The 23449-nt window shown below is 40.2% G+C and overlaps 1 protein-coding gene across 3 annotated transcripts in view; it reads left to right on the plus strand.

Annotated features, from left to right (window-relative positions):
• Window positions 1–23449, plus strand: part of CSMD2 (CUB and Sushi multiple domains 2) — a 1348498-nt gene that overhangs the window by 161601 nt on the left and 1163448 nt on the right. For all 3 annotated transcript variants that reach the window (XM_077481921.1, XM_077481922.1, XM_077481923.1), the window contains exon 2: window positions 2905–3121. In XM_077481921.1, the coding sequence (XP_077338047.1) occupies window positions 2905–3121 (217 nt within the window). The remainder of the gene's footprint in view (window positions 1–2904; window positions 3122–23449) is intronic.

Consider the following 23449-nt stretch of genomic DNA (forward strand, 5'->3'; position numbering starts at 1 on the left):
CCAAGCCTGCCAGTCAGTATTTGAATTATTTTAAACTTCACATTTTTTATCTTCCTTTTATTAATCATGAAGCCATTTTATTTCACTTCTCGATGCAATAAACCTTACCTCAGTTTTTTTCTGGATAAAGAAACTGGGTTAAAAGGACACTGTCGCTATACCCCTAAACAATTAACTAAACAATTAATAAATATGCGTTATGCTTTTTTTTTACCTGTAAGTCTCCCTTGGGTAGACATTTAAAGGCCCTGAAACTGCTGCTGGGCACCACCATGTTGGATGTAATATCAACAGCCTCAGAGTTGTCACTCAAACAACAATTTATATGACACTTCCTTTCTCACCAAGATAAATTAAAGGTTATGTAACAAGGGGAAGATAGGGCTAGAGAAGTAGGGCCATCACAGACAATAATTAGACACTGTCAGTTGATAAGAAGGCTCTGAACTGCAAGCAGGGCCGTCTTTAAGGCAGGGCAAAAGGGGAAGCTGCCCTAGGCCCTGTCATTGTTGTGGGGCCCAAAACAGCTGCCTCATACTTGCCAACTACCCAGGTTTAAATTCCCTTGTGCCTTGAAGTTTTATTCCTGTGCTGTGTCCTGATATCTCAGTGTGCAGTGCTGGTACTAATGCTGCCCAGCTGTGCCCTATTGTTGTGTACAGATGACTCACCTGCAGATCCTATGTTTACATGTAAATAACCAGCATTTATATGTAAATAGCGGCGACAATATTAAGTAAATAGCTGTGGCCTGTGGCATTGATATGCAAATAAAGGCGACATTCCTATGTATATCATGCTCCCCTGCTGTGAGGGAGTGATGTGCTGTAACCTCTAGCAACTAATCAGTGAGCCATAATGTGTGCTGTAACCTCTAGCAACTAGTCAGTAAGCAGTAATGATATGCTGTAACTGCTGGCAACCAATCTCAATTGCTGCCTGATCTGATACAGAAAACTGATTTTAAGTCTAGCTGCTATTTATTGTATGTCTCAGAGTAGGTGGAGAGGGAAATTGCATGGGGGGCCCCAAAAAAATGTGTGCCCAGGGTCCAATCTATATTAAAGACGGCCTTGACTGCAAGGAGGGTGGAAGCGCAGAATTGACTCATTCTGGCGTAGTCACATTTTCTAGTTCAAAGGCACCTTGCAATTTAATAAAAACAATTAATTGAATAGAAAAACATCATGGGTAAGTATATAGAATACTTTTTTGTATGTGCCTTTGCTTAAAATGTATTATACGTTAGTGACAGGGTCTCTTTAAGCAATTGGCTACCTTCCCAGATAACATAAAAAACTTATCCAGGGAACATTCAATGTAGCACTAACCCCCAAAGGAGCTGCTGGTTTGATTGGGCTTACCGTTACCATCTTCTCCTCGATTTGTGTCTAGGGGTTTGCCTGGTAGATACCCAGTAACTCTAGAGACTGACGACAGATCCGCATAAAGGGATTTTTTTTGCAGAGACTTAGACAACGAACAGTCTCTTTAAAATAGGATTCTGATGTTCAAGGTACAAGGTGCTTCACTCAGGAACAAGTCTCTGCCACAGATGTTGTTGTAGAACTTACAGGAATACATCTCTGTCACAGACGTTGTTGTAGAACATTCAGGAAACTAAAACTTGTGGAACACTCGTGTGATACCTGGATCTTTCAGCCAGCTTGGCGATACCCACGAGACAGGATTCACTTAGGTACTTCAGCCCCTCCAGGCTCTTGCTAAGAAGCCAACCCATACCTGGCCTTCTTCTGAAGAGTCCTCCCCTGGATAGCTATGAAGTTACTGGGCCTCTCCAACTACCAGAGGTGGCACCGGACCACCTTGGAATCCTTCTTAAGTTTCCTTGCCTTGGGCTAGCCAGCCCCGAGACAACAAGTCGGATGGATCTGCAACCCAGGCCATAGCCTTCCTGGGGGCTGGTCAGGAGGACCAGGACCATGGAGTCAGAACGTACTTCTAGGCCGGAACCCCCGAACCACGTGACATCTGCATCTTAAGTACCCTCTCCAAGAAAACAAAGCAAGAGTGACAATCCCACTGGGCGGGCTCCGACAGAGAGTAAACTTAAAGCACCCAACTAGACTGTGGTTCCATGCCTGCCAGAAGAGACAGTGCCCCATGTGGCCAGGCTGAACATCCTGTAGTCCAGTCAGACTGATGCTGAGGTCCAAATTTAGAACAATTGTACCCAAACCAAACTACAGTTCAGGTGTAACATTAACTTTCAAAAACACAGCGTGTGTTCTTCAGGAGCCAGCACCACATATATATATATATATATATATATAGGCAGTATATATATTCTGCATAGTAGCAACAAAGCTGATGGATAAATGGATCACATCTAAAAGAACAATAAGTCTAAGATACAAAACACAACCATATTAGAGTTAAACTACATAAACCATTTTCAGAGGCCTGTCATACCTGAAGGTATTCTGAGATTAATTTGTGGATATGAGGGATGATATGTTCTTATACAAATCCTTCTTCTGTCCATTAAGAACACTGCTGGGGACACAGCTCTGCCTCATGTAAGCCTGAAATGACTGACGTAACAGTGTATTGCTCTAAGCTAATAATATGAAATATCAGATGGTGATTTTGGAATGTTTTGCATGCATACCTGTAGATAGCTTTATGTGAGACAATCTGTTGTTTAGGTTTTTTTTTTTAAAAGAAATATGCATTACTGGTGTGATTTGATGTAAGGAATTATTCGTGGCTAGCAGTGAGGAATATGTGATTAATTTGTCACACAACTAGATGCAGCTCTTGTTTGATACTGTCAGATTTTACACACGGCAATGACTGCTTTGTGTTCATAAGATTATATATCATAATGTGTCTTCTAATACATTATTTTTATATACATTTTCTTTTGTATTCTTCCCTCAGGTCAGAACTGTAGTTTCAATCTACATGAGCCCAATGGAACAGTAGAAAGTCCGGGATTCCCATATGGATATCCAAATTATGCCAACTGCACGTGGATAATTAGTACAGAGGCTAAAAATCGAATACAGTTGTGGTTCCATTCATTTGCCTTAGAAGAAGACTTTGATGTTTTGTCTGTATATGATGGAGAGCCAGTAGCTGAGAACCTGCGGACAAGGTAAGTGGCAAAAATATTATGTATAAATATAATTTTCTTTATAAAATTAATGAATGACTGTTTCTAAATTGTTTCTTTTCGATAACTCTTATGAAGTTTTCCCAAGATAAATTAAGATTGCCAATATAGAAAACCAGTGTGGTTACATTATTTAACATTCCCTCTATAATTAGGAAAATAAGGGGAGGGCGCCTCCCCCCTCCCTTTCTTTGCTATTGACTTGTCTACAGAGGTAATGGACACCCTCTGAGGATGGCTGTCTTCTTTATTCTGAAATACCAGTTACCAGCATTTAACATAATTTGTAATTAAGGACATTACACCTTTTGGAGAGCGAGGATCCCTCTTTTTTATATGACTTCTTAATTAGGAAAAAAAGGCAATTGAAATCTGTTTACAAGACTTTAGCATAGTCTTTGTGTCTCCACAGTCATTATATATAAGTAAGTCAGTCGATCATTAATGGTCTACAAAAGCCATTTTCCCTTGCCTTTCCATGGCAGACACACTGGTTGACTTACTAAAACCTCAGAGTGAAAAATCTGGTGCAGCTTTATATAGAAACCAATAAGCTTCCAGGTTTTTTGTCAAAGCTTAATTGAACAAGCTGAAATTAGAAACTCATTGGCTACCATGGACATTTGCAAATGATTTTGCACTCTCCAGTTCTAGTAAATTCATCCCACAGAGTTCCATAAAACCACTGCATTTATGGTAAAATTATTGTAAGAAAAACAAAGGGAATTGTAAAGTATAATACAAGAGAATGGGATAAAAAAAAAAATAGGTTATGGACAGAAAGGTGGTTTCTGTCTTGCAGAGTCAACTGCTCACTCTTCTCGTCTTGTCCCTGGAAGTATTGAATTCATGGGTCCTAGACTCTCACGAAGACCCCCATCCAGTCATGTAGTATTGAAGATCATTTTGCAATGATTATTATCCAGGAGAGTTTAGCTCTTACCAATTCAAAGGGATAGGCAATGTCTTCCATGATCTGGCTATGAAATTTGTAGCTTCTATAAAATTATGGATATTAGCCTCCTGAATGGTCCAGGAATCTCCCACTAAACCTGTTTAGCAATACCTTGAATGGGGACTTGCTAAGACTTGCTAAGATTTTATTTGGGTGAGAGAATATATGAAATTATATATCCTAATTCAGTATCACCTGACTTTTTGGCAAGACCACCACATATAGGTGATGCATCAGGTATAAAGAAGATAATCTGAATGAAACCATATACTATCCTAAGAACACCTTATAACTTGCTTCAATAATTAAAATACTTATAATGTATTAGGTGCCCTAATTGCTAGTTTATACCATTCTGCCAATGTCATCTCCTCCCCCAGGTCCTGCTCTCTTTTTTTTTTTTTCATACTGGAAAAGCCAATCTTTTAGAAGCAGGGGGTTATCAGTTTTTTCTTGCAGGAGTGATCCAGCAGGATTCCTTCATTGTTGCACAGGCCAGCTATTCTCAAGTGTCCTTGGTTGATTTACCTTGGGAAATCTTTGGGTTGAAAGCAGGACTGTAGGGAATATGGAGCCATTGGATTGTAAGAGCCATTGAATTTGTGTATGTTGCAAAGATAGTGCCAGAGACGGAGAGATATTGAAAGAGATGGGCATATAATGGTTGGTCTACCCCTTGATGGAATTCACATTGGGTGCTCAATTTGCTTGGGACTAGCCAATTGTGATCTGATTGTGGTCCATGTGGGTCAAGGGTTTCAAGAGTGGAATATTATTTGTTAATTCTCCTTGTTTTTTAGGGGTATACAATCTATGCTTATGAACCCTAGGCTGTTTGTCAACCCAAATAAATTTTAACAATCTCTTTTAGAAATGGAGAAGGTCAGATCTCTGGATTTCTATTGGAAATATTCTAAATAAATAAGAGGGGGTTGATATACTAAGGGCAAATCGGCTTTTCACTCCTCTAGGAAAGTTGCATTTTGCCAGGGAATTTGCCCCAGAGCTTTGTGAATGAGTCAAAGCTCTATTGACTTCCTTCATCCAATCATGTGCAAGCAAGCAAAATTGCAGTTTGCATGTGATTGGCAATTGTACCACATTCAGCAAGCTCTGGGGCAAACTCCTTTGCAAAGTGCAGCTTCTCTTGCAATGTGAACATCCTGTTTCCGTTTAGTAAATCAACCCTAAAATCTCTGAACATTCATAATAGAAGGCAATCTTCAAGGAAGATGGGAATGAAGACCACCTCTCTATATCTTTTGAGAGTTTTTTGAATAACTGTTTCTAACCTCTACGGTTTCTTTAACTTATATTATGTTTTGAGTAATCTTTACACATTCCTCAATATACTACTGGTGCCATGGATCAATGTCTCAGCAGATCCCTGTGTGTAGACACTTAAGCTAGCTATGATTACAGGGTTCATAGCACATTTACAGTAAAACCTAATCTGCTTACCTTGGAAACTAGAATTCTGTTCAGCATAAATAGCCAAGATCCTAGTTTTGCACACCTAAAGTCTAGTCTTTGTTGAGAAATGACAATAAAGAGAAATTATGAATCATAACCATAATAATGATTTAACAATAACATCCTGTGTTTCCTAGTTAGAATTATTCTGTGTTTGTACATTCCTATTTATGTGGAATTTAATCAATGGTAATGATTAGATTAGCTGTTAAGAATAGGAATTAGTATTGAAGGTCTCAGAATCATAAATATCATTCCATTCATTTTTTTTTATATTATTATTATTATTATTCACGATTTATATAGCTCCAACAGTGTAGAGGGGGGGACAGCACAATTACAGTACAATACAGAAGGGACAGGAGGGCCATGCTCGTAGAATTTACATTCTGAAGGGAGGGGGTGGTGGTATAAAAGGTTTATCTTTTTCTATCTTATTTTATCTATCTATAAGATTTAGTTTATTTATTTACATCTGAATTACAATAACATCATAATGGGTTGATTAGGAGGATGCTATTTTAAGCTGTAAATTACTTTTATTAATCAGGATTGTACTATAAGTTAACATAGACATTAAATAATACTTTGGTCGTTTTGTCTGGCCATTTTCAATCGAATGTCTTTGAAGTAGCCAAAGACACTCTTTTTCCTCTGAAAATCTAATTTTTGAGGTGTTTCTTGCTCCAGAGGCAAAACATGCTGTAGACAAAAAATTGAGTTTGGACTGTATTTGCATATCCAGCCACCCTCTACTGTCTATGACCAGCTTGGGGTACACAGTTTTTTTGAGACCTGTGATTATAAATGCAATGCTATGCTACAGTTGTTTTTTTATTCCTTTTATACTTTGTTTTTATGTACTAGATTAAAAATACAACTTGCTGCAGTTTTCATTGTGATAGCGTCATTCTTTTTACATTATAGGCTCTAGAAAGCAGAAAACTATGGCAGCATCTGTTTTTTGTATGTTTTTTTTTTTCTTTCACTAATTCATTGTTGGCCTGGCCTTCCAAATGTATGATCAAAATAAAAATAGCTACAAAAAGGACTGAAAAGGAAATAATGAAAGTGCAAGCATTGTTTAACTTGTTTACCTGATTCAGCTGAACTTCAGATTTGCTTAAGGAAACATGGTCTAAGTTGACTATCTGCATTGCAAAGATTTTAACAAATATTGTAAATTATTATGTAGATAATGAAATAGACAGTACAGCTCACTTGTCTAATTGCTGAGTAGGAGGTCCAGCTTTTATATTATCCCATGACGGGTCCCAATGTTGTAATAAGAGATAGTGCTGGCCATACTCTGTTCAAATTTCTGATAGAGACAGTATGCAAGTTACATGAGTAAGGAGTTTCTAGGAGATGTCACGTATTTTCAAACTAAAAAAACATAGTTGTCATTGTAAAAAGTTAAAGTTTTTTTGTAGTTGTAAACATTTATGGACATTGCATTTAGACATTCAATTAGGAAACCGCTTATTTAACAGCAATTTATATCAATATTATTGAAGCAGGAGTACTCCTTCTAAAAACTGAGCAAATTAAAGTACAGTAGTTCAGAAAAAGTGTTGGGAATTTAAATGCATTTTTGAAACTGAATAATACTTTTGGTAGACACATAAGGGGTTATTTACTAAAACTGGAGAGTGCAAAATCTGCTCATCATAGTAACCAGACAGCTTCAAGGTTTTATTGTCAAAGCTTAATTGAACAAGCTGAAGTAAGAAGCTGATTGGCTATCATGCACAGCTGCACCAAATACTGAGTGCACCAGTTTTAGTAAATCTCCCTCATACCCTTAGTGAAACTCTATGCTTAACATATTAGCCTATAAGAATCAACTGCTTTATGTTTAACTAATTAAATATATGATTTATCTATTACAAAGAGTATTAATTATTATTATATAGTGCCAACAGTTTACACAGCGCTTATGGTATATATTGCTATACAATGCAATCAGGAATTCGAATTTGTACAAGTTAATATTGGGATGTCACCAGATCGCAACATCTAAATGCTAAAACAGCACAATTGGATGAAGCATAATAGGAAACGTGAAAAACGTACATATAAAGGTTTTTTTAGACAATAGTTTTTAAGCTTTCTCCTTCACAGATGGGCACTGATGGGGCTGCACTGATGGGCACTGATAAGGCAGCACTGATGGGCACCGATGAGGTGGCACTGATGATGGGCACTAATATGCGGCACTGATGGAGCACTGATAGGTGGCACCGATGGGCACTGATCGGTGTCACGGATATGTAGCACTGATGGTACACATAGGTGGCACTGATGGGCACTGAAAGGCAGCACAGATGGGCACCAATAGGCGGCATGGGTGGGCACTTATAGGCAGCATGGATAGGCATGGATGGGCACTGATAGGCAGCACAGATGGGCACTAATAGGTGGCATGGATGGGCACTGATAGGTGGCAGGGATTGGGCATGGATGGGCACTGATAGAGACTGATGTACAATTATTGATGGTACGGATGGATGCCAATCATTGCCAAACAATAATGCCTGTCAATCAGTGATGCCCATTGTGGGCATTGATTGGCATCCCTGGTGGTCTAGGGTGACATACCTGGTAGTGGCATCCTTGGTAGTCCTAGTGGCATCCCTGGTGGTCCAGTGTGGGCATCCGAGGGGGCTGCATTGATAATCAATCAGCACAGACCCCCCGTCAGAGGAGCAGCCGTTCGGTTCTCCTCTACTTGCGTCTGACAGACGCGAGTGAGTAAAATCTGATCACCGGCTCTTCCTGTTTACATCATGATCAGCTGTGATTGGACACGGCTGATCACGTGGTAAAGAGTCTCCGTTAGAGACTCTTTACCTAGATCGGACTGTCAGACTGACACACCGCAACAACGATTGTTGCGATGCGCACCCGCGGGGGCACGCAGCGGCTTGATATCCTGATGGACATCATATGAAGCCCGGTCAGTACATTGAAACCACTTTGCCGATGTCATATTGATATATGGCGTCTGGCAAGTGGTTACATTCAACACAACCACTGCAACAACATTGCCTTTTTTTGTCAGATACCACAATGTAACATAGAAAAAATATAATTTGCATTGTATTTATATCACAATAATACAAACGTATTCAGAAAAATAATGATTCCTTATTTCTACATATTTGTGCTTGATGAACAACATCTAAGATGTATATAACAACAAAGAAACAGATGACTGGAAAACTACCTACGCAGTTGTCTCTAAGTATGATCAGGATGACCAGTAATTGATTAAGCAAGTGTTGTTAAGTATGATGAGGATGATGATTGTACAGAGCTGAAAGTATTCTACAACCCACTCCTCAAGATGTTGACATTATTTCTGTAGACTATAGCAATGTCTCTCTAGTGAGAGTGAAGGAGAATGGGAAGATTTATCAAGGATGTTGTCAGGCAAATGTTGCTAAGTATGATGAGAGTGATAAAGAGCTGAAACCATTTCCCAGTCCCCAAGATGATGAAATTAGTTATGTGGAGTTACTGTGCACTTTAACTGTACCCACAATATTTGTATTTAAAATGTCAACTTCAAACCTCTTTGTAATACCTTTAAGATGTAATTGCTTCTGTCTATGTAACCCCTCCATGTACTGTTTGCTGACATATTACAGGACTGGGATGATTATCTGTTTTTTTTTTGTATTCAGCTTTAAAGAAAAAAACGTACATAGTTACATAGTAGGTGAGGTTGAAAAAAGACACAAGTCCAACCTATGTATGTGATTATATGTCAGTATTACATTGTATATCCCTGTATGTTGTGGTGGTTCAGGTGCTTATCTAATAGTTTTTTGAAACTATCAATGCCCCTCCCTGAAACCACCGAAGGGAATTCCACATTGCCGCTCTTACAGTAAAGAACTCTCTACGCAGTTTAAGGTTAAATCTCATTTCTTCTAATTTTTTAGTAGCCACGTGTCTTATTAAACTCCCTTCCACCAAAAAGTTTTATCCCTATTGTGGGGTCACCAGTGTGGTATTTGTAAATTGAAATCATATCCCCTCTCGAGCGTCTCTTCTCCAGAGAGAATAAGTTCAGTGCTCACAATCTTTCTTCATAACTAATATCCTCCAGACCCTTTATTAGCTTTGTTGCCCTTCTCTGTACTCGCTTCATTTCCAGTACATCCCAGAACTGGACAGCACACTCCAGGTGAGCCCGGACCAAAGTCTTGTAGAGCGGGAGAATTATCGTTTTATCTCTAGAGTTAATCCCTTTTTTAATGCTTGCCAATATTCTGTTTGCTTTGTTAGCAGCAGCTTGGCATTGCATGCCATTGCTGAGCCTGTTATCTACTAGGACCCCCAGGTCCTTTTTCATCCTAGATTCCCCCAGAGGTTCTCCCCCCAGTGAGTAGATTGCATTCATATTTTTGCCACCCAAATGCATTATTTTAAATTTTTCCACATTAAACCTCATTTGCCATGTAGTTGCCCATCCCATTAATTTGTTCAGATCTACTTGCAAGGTTTCCACGTCACCCTACTTAGTTTAGTATCATCCGCAAATACAGAGATTGGACTGTTTATCTCATCCTACAGGTCATTTATGAACAAATTAAATAGGATTGGTCCCAGCACAGAGCCCTGGGGGACCTCACTTTCCACTCCTGACAATTCCGAGTATTCCTCATTCATCCAAACCCAATGTTACAATTCAATATGTGTCTTATGGTGTATGTGTGATTTGGCGTATGATTTGTCATTTCCCTTGGAATGTGTTCCAAGCAATACAGTAAAATTGTGCAAAAAGCGTTTAATTGGTCTACAATGGAACCAGAAGTGGTATGCAAGCTGTTGGCTTGCTTCTCTATCTAGTATAACCAGTGTTCCTAATTCTATAGTGCATGCCCTTGTCGCTGAGAACAGACCAGTAAAGTTCAAACAAAAAGTGTTAGTATGTCTCTGAAAAAAAAAGAAAAGAAAAACTGATGTTTTTATAAGAGTCCAAAGAATGATTTCTTAGGAGTGGTACACCGTGTCACATCAATAATCACCAAATTAAGAACATGGGCAAGCTCCAGATGTCTACAAAATCACACAGGATTTTTTTAATGTAGGGCTGTACTCCATTATAGCTTTCGATTTGATTTGCAACCCCATGAAATGTGCAGCCAATAAAATTAACCACTTGAGCCCCGGAAGAATTTACCCCCTTCCTGACCAGAGCACTTTTTGTGATATGCTACTGCATTGCTTTAACTGACAATTGCATGGTCGTGCAATGTTTCACCCAAAAAAAATTGGCATCCTTTTTTCCCACAAATAGAGCTTTCTTTTTTGGTATTTGATCACCTCTGTGGCTTTTATTTTTTGCGCTATAAACAAAAAAAGCGTACATTTTGAAAAAAGACAATATTTTCTACTTTTTGCTATAATATGCCCAAAAACATATATAAAAAAAACAAATTTCTTTCTCAGTTTAGGCCAATATGTATTCTTCTACATATTTTTGGTAAAAAAAAATCGCAATAACTGTATATTGATTGGTTTGCGCAAAAGTTATAGCATTTAGAAAATAGGGGATAGATTTATGGCATTTTTATCATTTTTTTTATTAGTAATGGCAGTGATCTGCAATTTTTATTGTGACTGCGACATTGTGGCTGACACATCGGACTCTTTTGACACTATTTTGGGACCAGTGACATTCATACAGTGATCAGTGCTATAAAAATGCATTGATTACTGTGTAGATGACTGCGTTGATTACTGTGGAAATTACACTGACAGGGAAGGGGTTAAACCCTAGGGGGTGATCAAGGGGCTAAGTATGTCCTAGGGAGTGATTCTAACTGGGGGGGGGTGGGATCGCTACAACATGACAGAGATCACTGCTCCCAATGACAGGGAGCAGTAGATCCCTGACATGTTGCTAGGCAGAACATGAGAATGCCTTGTTTACATAGGCATCTCCCCGTTCTGCTGCTCACGAATGCGGGCCCCCTGCAGACATTGAGTCTGTGGGACCCACAGGTACGCTCACAGAGTATGCGTCGGGCACGTGCCCACTAAGCCGCCTCTTAAAGGGGAGTAGAGGTACACACATTTGCACAGCCGGGCCATTGTGCCGTTGTACATCGTCGTGCGCTGGTCGGCAAGCAGTTAATAACGTGAAAGGAGAGCTTTTCCAACTTGAAAATTCCAAACAGGCTTTTTCTAGTTGTGCCACTAATAATAAGTATTATTAGAGACCCCCCCCCCCCCCCCCCCCCCACCCGTTCACTCTGAAATTGTTCTTTCCCTGAAATATCTTGTTCACTGTCTTTTTCCACACTGAATTTTTCAGCTTCTCTAAACCATTTTTTTTTTGTGATTGACTGAAGTTTTACTTGACCGTGTTACCTTGCTACCATTTACTTTACTATAGGGGTGCTGTGCTTTTATTTTACTGATCAGAGTCCTAACCTCTTGCTAAGAGGCAAAGCAAGCTCAAGAAAATGACCATCATTTCGATTAGGCTTGTGCAAATTATTAGCAGTTTCAGTCCTCCCTCTGCAAGCAAGGTGTACTTTCGAATGCAAAGAATGATATCCATTAGCATGTTCACAATCTCAAAGGTTTTCAAGAACCTTCTCCTTTTGCTTATTCTGCATGTTAACATCAATTAGAATTTCAGCATCTGCAGTGCTTTCTGTAGACAGATATGCATTTGCTGCTACCAGAAGATATGCATATCCCTCCCGGTTTACCTTTCCAACCAGTAATATATAGCCATAGCCTGTTAGTACTGAAAACCATACAGGTTAAACAAATCACTTCTGTTTCTACAGAAAAATAAATACATTTCTAAAAATGCCTTTGGAAAAGTAAAACAGTTACATTACTTGGGACTAATAGTGGCTGGATAGGGTGTCCTTTCAAAAAGTATAATTTAGTAGTTGTATTAGATAAAGGATCTGGTTCCAAAAAATGGCTTAGACTTAGATGTAGAATGTGTATCAGAGGTTGCACAATAACTAAAAAAACCTGCGCAACCGCGTGCAAACAGGACTTGTTAAAGTAATATATAAAGAAAACATATATAAAGTTTCAGCCCACTAACATTACTAGTTATATCACCTCCCCTAGTATTAGACAATAAGTAATAAAACTGTGCAGATCTATAAATACCAATAAAGTGTGAATATATCACAATAAACAACAATAAATAAAAAGTGCAATCAATATTACATTTGAAAGTCCAAAGTCAAAAGTCACAGTGCAATAATGACTACTGGAATATGTGCCCATATACAAATACACAATCCAAGTCCACTGTGCAAAACATGAAAACACACTCTTCTCATAGTGATTCAATCCTCATACGGTGCACTTCTCTCCATGATACTCCAAACTGCTCATCTTGTGGAATTAGATCAGAAAGCACACGTGTCTCCTCATAGGATAATATTATGAATATAGTCTTCTTCACAGATATCCCAAAAGGTAAGCAGCTCACAAGAGTTTCTCATACAAAAACAAACCCTCTCATAGTGCTCACTGACAGTTTTATTGTTAAACCTTAGGTATAAAAACACTCACAATAATAACATGATTGCCGGACGAAAGCGCCTGCTCTATAGCCGTCATTCGGCTATAGGGCGGGCGGGAAGCAGTTAAAAACAAGCAAACAAAAATACAACAAAAAGGCAGACTCGTGGACCACTTGGTCTTTTTCTAGCACCACTCTCCTATGTTTCTAAGTCCATAGTTAGGTATATATCACACTTAAGCTGGCCATACAAACTTAATTCCACTGGTTCAGCAGGGACTGGCTGAATTTCAATTCATGTATGGGCACACTGGTTATACAACCACCCTGTCAGGTTTTTCTGAATGATTAGTGCTGCCGGCTATAGCCAGCAACACAGATTATTGTGTTCAGACACAATAGAGCAGTTGGAGTGATTTCTCAATCCACCTTGATAGATTGGATGGGGGGGAATCCGCATATTTATTTAGTTTAAACAGCTGGTAGTGCAACCTCCCTGTCGGGTTTTTCTAATGATTGTTGCCACCAGCTATAGCCAGCAACACTGATCATAGTGTTCTGTCACAATAGAACAGTGGGAGTGATTCCCATCAACCTTAGGCCGCGTACACACGGGCGGACTGTCTGTCCAACTTAGTCCGCTGAAACGTGTTTCAGCGGACAATCCGCTCGTGTGTGGGCTTCAGCGGACTTTTTCAGCGGACAGTCTGGCGGACTAAGTCTTTCGGAATTTCCGTAATACAGTCCGTCCAAACTTGGTTTCAGCAGACAGTCCGCTCGTGAGTAGGCAAGTTGGACGGACTAAGTATGGCGCATGCTCAGAAAGGATTTACACGGCCAAAGGTTGCATTGCAGTGTATTGGACGTCGTATTTCTAGTCCCGTCGTACGTGCTGTACACGTCATCGCGCAAGCTTTCAGCGGACTGTCTGTTCATCGTGTGTGGTCAAGTCCGTTCATTCAAAAGTAGGACGGACTGTCTGTCGGATTGTCTGACGAACTTAGTTGGCCAGACAATCCGCCCGTGTGTACGCGGCCTTACAGTGCCTTGAAAAAGTATTCATACCCCTTGAAATTTTCCACATGTTGTCATGTTACAACCAAAAATGTAAATGTATTCTATTGGGATTTTTTGTTATAGACCAACACAAAGTGATACATATTTGTAAAGTGGAAGGAAAATAATAGATGGTTTACAATTTGTTTTATAAATAAATATCTGAAAAGTGTGGCGTGTACTTGTATTCAGCCCCTTTCACTCTGATACCCCTAACTAAAATCTAGTGGAACCAATTGCCATTAGAAGTCACCTAATTTGTAAATAGAGTCCAGCTGTGTGTAATTTAATCTCAGTATAAATAACGCTGTTCTGTAAAGCCCTCAGGTTTGTTAGAGAACCTTAGTGAACAAACAGCATCATGAAGGCCAAGGAACACACCAGACAGGTCAGGGATAAAGTTGTGGAGAAGTGTAAAGCAGTGTTAGGTTATAAAAAAGATATCCCAGGCTTTGAACATCTCACAGAGCATTGTTTAATCCATCATTGGAAAATGGAAAGAGTATGGCACAACTGCAAACCTACCAAGACATGGCCATCCACCTAAACTGATAGGCCAGTCAAGGAGAGCATTAATAAGAGAAGCAGCCAAGAGGCCCATGGTAACTCTGGAGGAGCTGCAGAGATCCACAGCTAAGGTGGGAGAATATGTCCACAGGACAACTATTAGTCGTGCTCTCAATAAATCTGGTCTTTATGGAAGAGTGGCAAGAAGAAAGCCATTGTTAAAAGAATGTACAATTAAAAAAATGTTGTACTTGGCCAATATAGTGAAAGACTGCAGCACTGAAATAAGCCCTGGATTGGTAGGATGTGGTAAATGTGGTTTTACGTATAAAGTGCACTGTCAAAACGAAATGGATAAGTTCATAGACTTATATGCAAATACCAAATGTGTGTAAACAAACAATGCCAAAAAACTTGTGAAACAAAGTCTGAATAACAAGAGTCCTGAAATGAAATAAAATTATGAGTGCAAAAAAAAACTTGAATAGGCAAGTTAAAAATTATGGTTATGTTAAGAACAACCTTAATGACAAAAAAATGTGTGTATAAAAATTAGTCCATCTGTGAATCAGCTGTTAGATCCAATGAAAATGTCCACCCAAAACACTACAAGAGTAAAGGTTCAATTCAGACATCCAAAAATGATTCATCACCATTGTAAGGAATAAATAGATGGCAGCTTACCAAATCCAAAGATCCTAAAAGGATCTATATGTATGTGTCTCCACAATGGGAAATCAGTTGTGATTGATCACTTGCTGAAACTCAATCTGAATAACGGCTCCCCCCGCTGCTGAAGAAATTCCAAGAGGTTCCTTGTGTGTGTGTCCCCAACAGGGTAATTTATCTACTGTATATATATATATATATATATATATATATATATATATATATATGTGCGTGTGTATGTGTGTGTGTGTGTTTTCCGTCTACAATGCTGAAGTTTAAAATAGAGGGAATGACAGAAGTAAAATAGTATATATCTGCTTACTTAAAAATTTATGTTGCAGGGGACCAGTGTCCGCTGAAACGGGCCTGGAAGGTCAACTTATATCTATATCTTTAAATAGTGAAGTATACCTAAAAAGGGAAGGACAATAGATGATTGTCCCAATTAAATGTCTATTATACATATGGTCTATGCATGCACAAAAGACCTATCAGTATGCATACATGCATCCAATAGATATAAATAAGGCATCTGAGGCAAACAGATTTAAAAAAACATAGAAAGGCATGTACAAAAAAGTAATGCCTAAGCCACAATAAGATAGATAGAGGTACTGTACATTCTCTCTTCAAACCAAGCATGAAGCAATATAAGCGGAACTTACCACATAGGAGGCCTTTCAAATAAATGTCCCAGGTCTGGAAAGGTTTTTCACCAGAGAGCCAACAGGAGTGTTGGACAACACTTGCTGACATTTATATACTTTTAATGAGAAAGGGAGGGGTGGGGGGAGGCAGCCATGCCAAAGAGGTGGGGCATCTGATTAGTGTGGGAATAGCTAGCAAGGGAAGGGCATCCACAGGATGACCCCCCTCTGGGGCGAGCAGCGTTCAACACCACAGCAAGAGCACAGGCAAGCGGCCATGGTGGACACAGTGTGAGATGCCAGAAACATGAGGTACTCTGTCACCACCCAACAAAGGTAAAATTCACGCCAGAGCAACAGGGACCTGCGTCACCCGCCCACCAGTGCAAGTTGGTGCCATGAGGACCGGAAAACTATCCCACCAGAGGATCTCTTTTTGTTTCTGAAATGCAGGTGTTATTATTATTTATTATTATTTTGCAGGATTTATATCGCGCCAACAAAATGAATGCAGACAATTACAGTTGCATTACAATTTGGTACAAGAGGAATCAGAGGGCCCTGCTCGTTAGAGCTTACAATCTAAGAGGGAGGGTCAATTGATACCAAAGGTAATAGCTGTGGGGGATGAGCTGATGGAGAAAGTAAACAGTGTATAAGATAGAAGCTGAATAGGCTTCTTTAAAGAGAAAGGTTTTTAGGGATCATCTAATGGTGGATAGATTGGGGACAGTCGGACAGATTAGAGTAGGGAGCACCAAAGGATGGGAGAGGCTCTGGAGAAATCCTGGAAGTGAGCATGGGATGAGGTGACAAGGGAGCTAGAGAGCAGGTGGTCTTGGGGGGACCGAAGAGAGCAGCTTGGTTGGCATTTTGAAAATAGGTTAGTGATGTAGCTGGGGGAAGAGTTTGGGGATAGCTTTTTAAATTATTGTTACCACTTTGAATTTTATGAGTGATTGGAAACCAGTGGAGGGATTGGCAAAGAGGGGTGGAGGACACTGAACGGTTGGTAAGGTGGATGTCTTGCAGCAGCATCCATTTTTGACTGAAGGGGGGAAGGTGTATGTAAAGGTAATCCAATAAGGAGGGAGTTGCAGTAGTCGACACGAGAGATAACCAGGGAGTGAATTCAGAAGCTTGGTGGTGTCATTGTTTAAAAAGGGGCATATTCTAGAGATGTTGCGGAGGCTAGGGAGGCATGTTTTACGTTAAACACCTTTCTTCATGATTCTAGAGCTTAGTCAGAAAAATCCATAAAGCTGGGTTGTTAGTTCTTATTTTGTATCTGTGAAAATAAAACTGTGTAATAGAGGATATCTTTCCAATTGCAAGTTCCGTAAAGCATGCTTTAATTACTGGGTTAAAATCTCATCCAAAAAGCCAAAACTGCTAAATTGAAAGTTACAAGATTGAAAGACTTCTTAACATGAGTCGATTCTTTCTCTAACATTTCCCATTGAAATTTAATTCTAAAACTATACATATCAAAAATGTTTGGTGCTTAATTAATGAAAAAAGACACATTCTACTAAGTACAGGGGTATTTTTTCTTAATAATTACTGTGAATAATTCAACATAATGGCCCACCCACATCAGATTAAAAGAGCTAATTATTTTATTCTATTATTACAAATTCCAAGTGACACAAAATTGGAGCTGATGTGCGGAAATTGATTCAGAGGCTCTCTTGGAATTCTGCGGTACAGTCTGTCTTCACTCCTCCTCTTGGATCTTTGGCTGCCTGTCTTATTACTGCATACTGTTGATAATGTTTGTTCTACAGTAAGTTTACCTATGCAAGTTTTTTGCTATTTTTACTATTTAAACACATGCTAATTTATTAAAGTGGCTTCTGTATGTTTAAACAAACCCAACAAATAAGCACTGTTTGCAAGCTTTGCTTAAATATGGATTATAACCGGGTTAGCAACAGGTTGTTGACAATCTTCTTGTTGATCATGTGTTGGATAGACTGCTATCCCGCTGCCATGGGAGTCATTAGTGTCACATCATAGATATTTGCCAGCACACCAAGGATCAGCACAAAGGGGCATCCAAAGGCTTAATTTGTTGATCCCAACACAAGAAGGGGCAATGTTTCGGAGTCACACAGGACCACTTCTTCAGACATGTGATAAACGTGGAATAACAGTGGAGAGAATTCAAATTACCATCAACCAATCAGAAAATTAAGAAAACCAAAGCCCCTCCTACCCCCAGATAGGTGTGATGTCACAAATCCCACCAAAAGGACATACAATTAGCAAAATAAAAGGTTAGCATAGTTAAAGTAGATCCAACAAACACGTGTAAAGAAGGAGTTCAGAAACCACTGACATTACCTGTGTTTTGTTATATAGGATTTGGTGTTGTGGATCATGAATCATTTAGGGGCGGGACCATTGCTAGGGAACATAACAATGGATAACACAATCTAAATGTCGATTAGTGTCATTGCAGTAAAGGATTAGTCTAATTACAACGGAAATCGCCAATCGCGCATGAGCGATGCAGCGTCGTTAACCCAGCAATGGGAACGCTGTAGTGCCAGGGGCCACCGATGCCATGGAAACCCATGGCGTAGGCGCACATGGCCCGACAGGGACCGGTGCCCGTGTGGGGGTAATTGTTAGCAGGAGCAACAGGAAACACTGCTGTACCATGGCCACTGATGTTATAGAAACAGATGACGCCAGCTGGCCCCGTCTATCGAGGCACACTGCAACCAATCAGGGAAGGTGGGGAGGAGGGGTGAATGTGGGGAGTGTGAGTGATACAAGAAGAGCAAGAAGCAAAAAATACAAAAGAAAGAGAGAGAGAGACAAGAGAAAGATAAGGACGAGGAGTCTAGAGAACCAAAATAGATGATTGAAAATAGATGAGAAAAGAAAAGGTGCAGAGAGCCAAAGAAAAGAAAAGAAAAGAAAGTAGAAAGAAAGGGGCAGCAAAAGTTATGAGAATAAAAATAGTTGGAAAAAATATAAATGTAAATATTACAATAAATAAACAAGAAAAATGAATAATGAATAAATAAAAGTGGCAACAAAAATAAAATATATAATTAAATAAAAGTAAAAAAATATAAAAAAAATAAATAAATATAAAAATAAATATAAAAATGAATAAAAATAAATAAAAATAAATAAAAATAAATATAAAAAAGAAAGAAAAAATAAATAAAAATAAAATAAAATAAAAAAGAAGGGGGGGAGTGAGGAGGGGGGGGGGGAAGGCAGCTGGGAAAGGGGGAGCGGAGAGGGGAGTGAAAAGGGGGGGAGGGGAAAGGAGGAGGCTCAGAACCTGGTTGCAAAAGGCCTGGTCAACTATGTTCAAAAATGTAATCTGAAGGTTCATTATATGCAGGGAAAGGTACAAGTGAAAAAAATCACAACAGTTCAAAAATAATCACATATTACATTATCATTAGGCCAACACCCACACAGGTGAGTAAAATTACAAGGAAGGGGGGGAGAGGGGTTGAGCATAGGAAAAGAAATCCAATGTCAAAGGAAATAAGGTTGATCGTCGTTCAAGTCAAGAACACAGGTTAACTATCTCTCGTTCAAGAAGCATGTACTGTAAATGATAGGTTGGCATTAAGTCCTCCAGGATGGACCATGCCCAGGGTATGGATCCAATCGGCTTCACGTTGTAGCAGTTGACGGTCATGGTCACCTCCTTAAATGGGTTGTTGGACATATTCAATGACCATACTGCTTAGTTTGTGTGCTTGATGTCTATGTTTGACGAAATGCACTGCAACTGGTTTGTTGAGATCAATCTGCCTGTCCTCTTCTGTTTTTGCTAGAGCGAGTCTAATATCACTTCTGTGTTTTTGAAACCTCCTTTTAAAAGGGCCGATTGTTTTGCCGACATAAGTAAGTGTGCATGGGCATTTGAGGCAGTAAACACAGGGGTCAGTGTTACAGTTCAGGTACTCTTTTATGTGGTAGCAGTTATCCCTATGTGGGTGCATGAAGTTTTTGCCACATATGAAGGAATTGCACACATTGCAGTGGTGGTATTTGGATCAGCCGGTTTTCTGTGAAATTTTCAGTATAGTCCTGGCATATTTATGCCTAGGGTCGGCTTGTACGAGAACATCACGGAGTGTTTTGTTCAATCTATGTGCAATTATGGGCCCCATTTTGAGTTCATATGTCAATGTGTTGTTGGCTTGTAGAATATGTAAATTTTTCCTAATGGCTTGTCTGATATGGTCAGATTCATAGTTGAATGTGTAAATGAACAGCGGTCGATCCAAAGGCCCAGAGGACTTGGTGCAGATGGTCCAATCTTGGTTAGTGCATGGTCAAGGACTTCTATAGGTTCTATAGGGTACCCTCTTTCCCAAAACTCCTCATCTTATTAAGTTGCCGTAGTTTGTCATCTTCACCAGAACAAATACATACTACTCTCATAAACTGAAATATTGGCAGACTATTGAGAAGATGTTTGGGATGTGCACTTTGATAGGGCAAGAGTGTATTCCTGTCTGTGGGTTTCGTGAAGAGGGCCCTGAGAGTTAGTGATCATTACATCTAAAAAAGAAATGCTACATGGTGATATTTCTGGCGTGAACACAACTCCTGTAAAGACACTATTCAAAAAATCAACAAAGTCAAAGAACCGAGCGTCTTCTTCGGTCCAAATAAGGAAAATGTCATTGATGTACCTAAACCAACATTTAATATGGTTGGTAAAGGGATCAGATGGATAATATAATGTTCCTCAAGTAGTCCTACAAAGAATTTGGCAAAATATGGGGCCACTGAACTCCCCATGGCTGTACCCCGGATATGTGCATACTTGGTGCACTCGAATGAGAAATAGTTGTTTGTAAGCACAAAGCTGTGACATTTGATGTGAAACTCTTTGGGTATGGGTGTTGATTCCATGTCAGTCAAAAAATGTCTAACAGCCTGTAGTCCAGCATCATTGGGTATGCATGTGTACAGGGATCCTATGTCCATGGTTGCAAGTTTCCATCCTTCGCCAAAGTCTGTGAATGCACATGAAGTTTCTGTAGGAAGTCACTTGTATCCCTAATATAGGCTGGTAACTTATTTACCAAAGGTTGTAGGAGATGGTCAAGTAGCTGAGCCAGGGGTTGGGTGATCGACCCTTTGCCAAACACAATGGGTCTAAATTTCAGAGGGTTCATTCCTCTGTGGATCTTTGGTAGGCCGGTAATGACTGGACAGCGGGGGTGTTAATTGCATAAACATTTGGCGGTATTGTCAGATAACCCGCTGTTCGGTTTCCAAATGTTAATCAAGGAGTGTAGTGCATTTCTAATACTGGGTACAGGATTCTGTTGAGTTGAACATAACTTGTAGCACCTGCCAGCATAGCAGTCATACCTTCCCTGTAGTCAGCGTAGTCCATGACCACTATGGCCCCGCCTTTATCGTCAGGTTTAATGATGATACTTTTATCTACTTTAAGTGTCCTAAGTGCAATAAACTCATCAGGGCTCAGGTTAGTGTATGTCTTATTGGAAACATTTTTACGTACATCATGTTTGATTGTTCGTATGAAGCTATCAATAAGGTTGAAATGTTCCGGTGGAAAAAATGTACTCTTTAATTTAAATTATGTAACGGATCTTGTAGGAATTGTTTTGGGTACTATATGGAAATTTTGTTTAATTTTGAGCATTCTTTCAAACTTAAACATGTCAACCTCAAAGTCAAAGTTCTGAAATCTAATAGTAGAGGAGAAAGAGAGGCCTATAGATAAGAGTCGCAACTCACTGTTCACCATAGATCTGGATGACAGGTCAATCACTGGGCACGCCTCATGCCCCGATGGGTGCTGCGAGGTGGCAGGATGTGTGATCGTTAGTGTCAGGCATCTGGGACACTTGTTTCACATCTGTTGACTGCTGCCCATGCTCTCTGGTGCTGGGGCTGCTTGACATACTGTTTTTGGAGAAGCCTCAATTCTGTAAACACACTAGGAAGGCAACCCTAAAAAGGGGATAGGGAATGTTATGCTGCTTCTCCTCAGGACCATCTCCTGCTTGCTTTCCTCAAAAGAAGCTGGAGGGACAGCCAGCTATGCCAGCAGAGGCACATAAGTGAGAAAATAAGTGAGTGTGTGGGTAATTATATGTGGGTGTGAGAATGTGTATATACAGTATGTGAGTGTGTGGAAATGTGTGCATGTGGGAGTGTTGTGAAAATGCCTCTGCTGTGCTATGGAAAGAGGTGGTGGAATGAATCATGGGGGTTCTGTACCCTACATACTCCTGACCCATGCATTTGTACCAGGGACCACATGTTGACCCCTGAACTCTGTACATTGCACACTAAACCCCTGCACTCTTACACAAGTTTGACCCCTGTCACATACCTGACGGTAGATACTGATATGCAGCGGGCGGCCTCTCTTACACCTCTGACTCGAGGCCCCCCAGTAGAGCAGACAGGGAGCACAGGAGTGCAGAGTCGCACGAGTGCCTGATTGGTTGCAGACCGTGGAATCTGAAGCAGCTATAGGAGAAGGTCATACAATGGTGGACACGTCAGGAGCAGATGCAGAGGCAGAAGAATAGTCAAGATACAGGCCGGGTCGGTGATGGGCTGGCAGCGAGGTAGCAGAAGGAGCAGGCAGGTGCGGTGGTCAGACAAGCTGAGTCGGCTACAGGTGGATAGCAGGAATCATCAGAGGCAAGCCAGGTCAGGTAACAGGAACAGGTATCAAGATGCAGGTAACAGGAACACACAGGAACGCTGTAGAGCAGACAGCACTGTGCCTGTGCACTGGCAGAGTTTAAATAGCCTGTTGGGTGCCAAAAGCTGTTACCGGGTGCGTGCATGCACGCACACATGTGCGAGCTGATGCGTGCTAAGATGCACGCATGCGCACGGGCGGCAGTCTGACAGGTTGTCTTGGATTCTCATCCTGAATACTGGCATGCTCTTCTTGACAATGCGCATGTGACACCTGCGTGCACAGGCGCGTGCAGATGCACCAGGGGTGTTCTGACAGGGGCTGAGGTCACAGGTTGTATTCTTCTGCCACCATCTTGGGTACTGGCTAGCCCTTCCTGACAACCTCACAGTATATTACATACTCCTGACCCTTGCACTCTAGACATAACACACTCCTGACACCCTCACTCTGCACATAACACACTCTTGATTCCTGCACTCTGTATATAACCCTTGCATTAGACTCGGGGTGACAAAAAACTTTCAGAGCAGGTGCAAAAAATGTGAATGACATTAAATATCAAGTATCTTACTGGAGCTAAAATAGTAGAATATTTTTAGGCTTTTATGGTGACATTAGTATTAATATATTTTTTCTAGGTTTTCTTTGAACTGTCCTTACTTTTTAATGGGGCATTGCTAGGTTATCTCCTTTAACCACTTTCAGACCGGACCATTTTGCTGGTAAATGACCAGAGGTCTTTTTACACTTTGGCACTGCGCTGCTTTAACTGGTAATTGCGCGGTCATGCAATGTTGTACCC

The sequence above is a fragment of the Lithobates pipiens genome, unplaced genomic scaffold, assembly GCF_037356315.1.
Source record: "Lithobates pipiens isolate NorthernLeopardFrog02 unplaced genomic scaffold, aLitPip1_a1.2 Scaffold_16, whole genome shotgun sequence".
NCBI classification, from domain to species: Eukaryota; Metazoa; Chordata; class Amphibia; order Anura; family Ranidae; genus Lithobates; species Lithobates pipiens.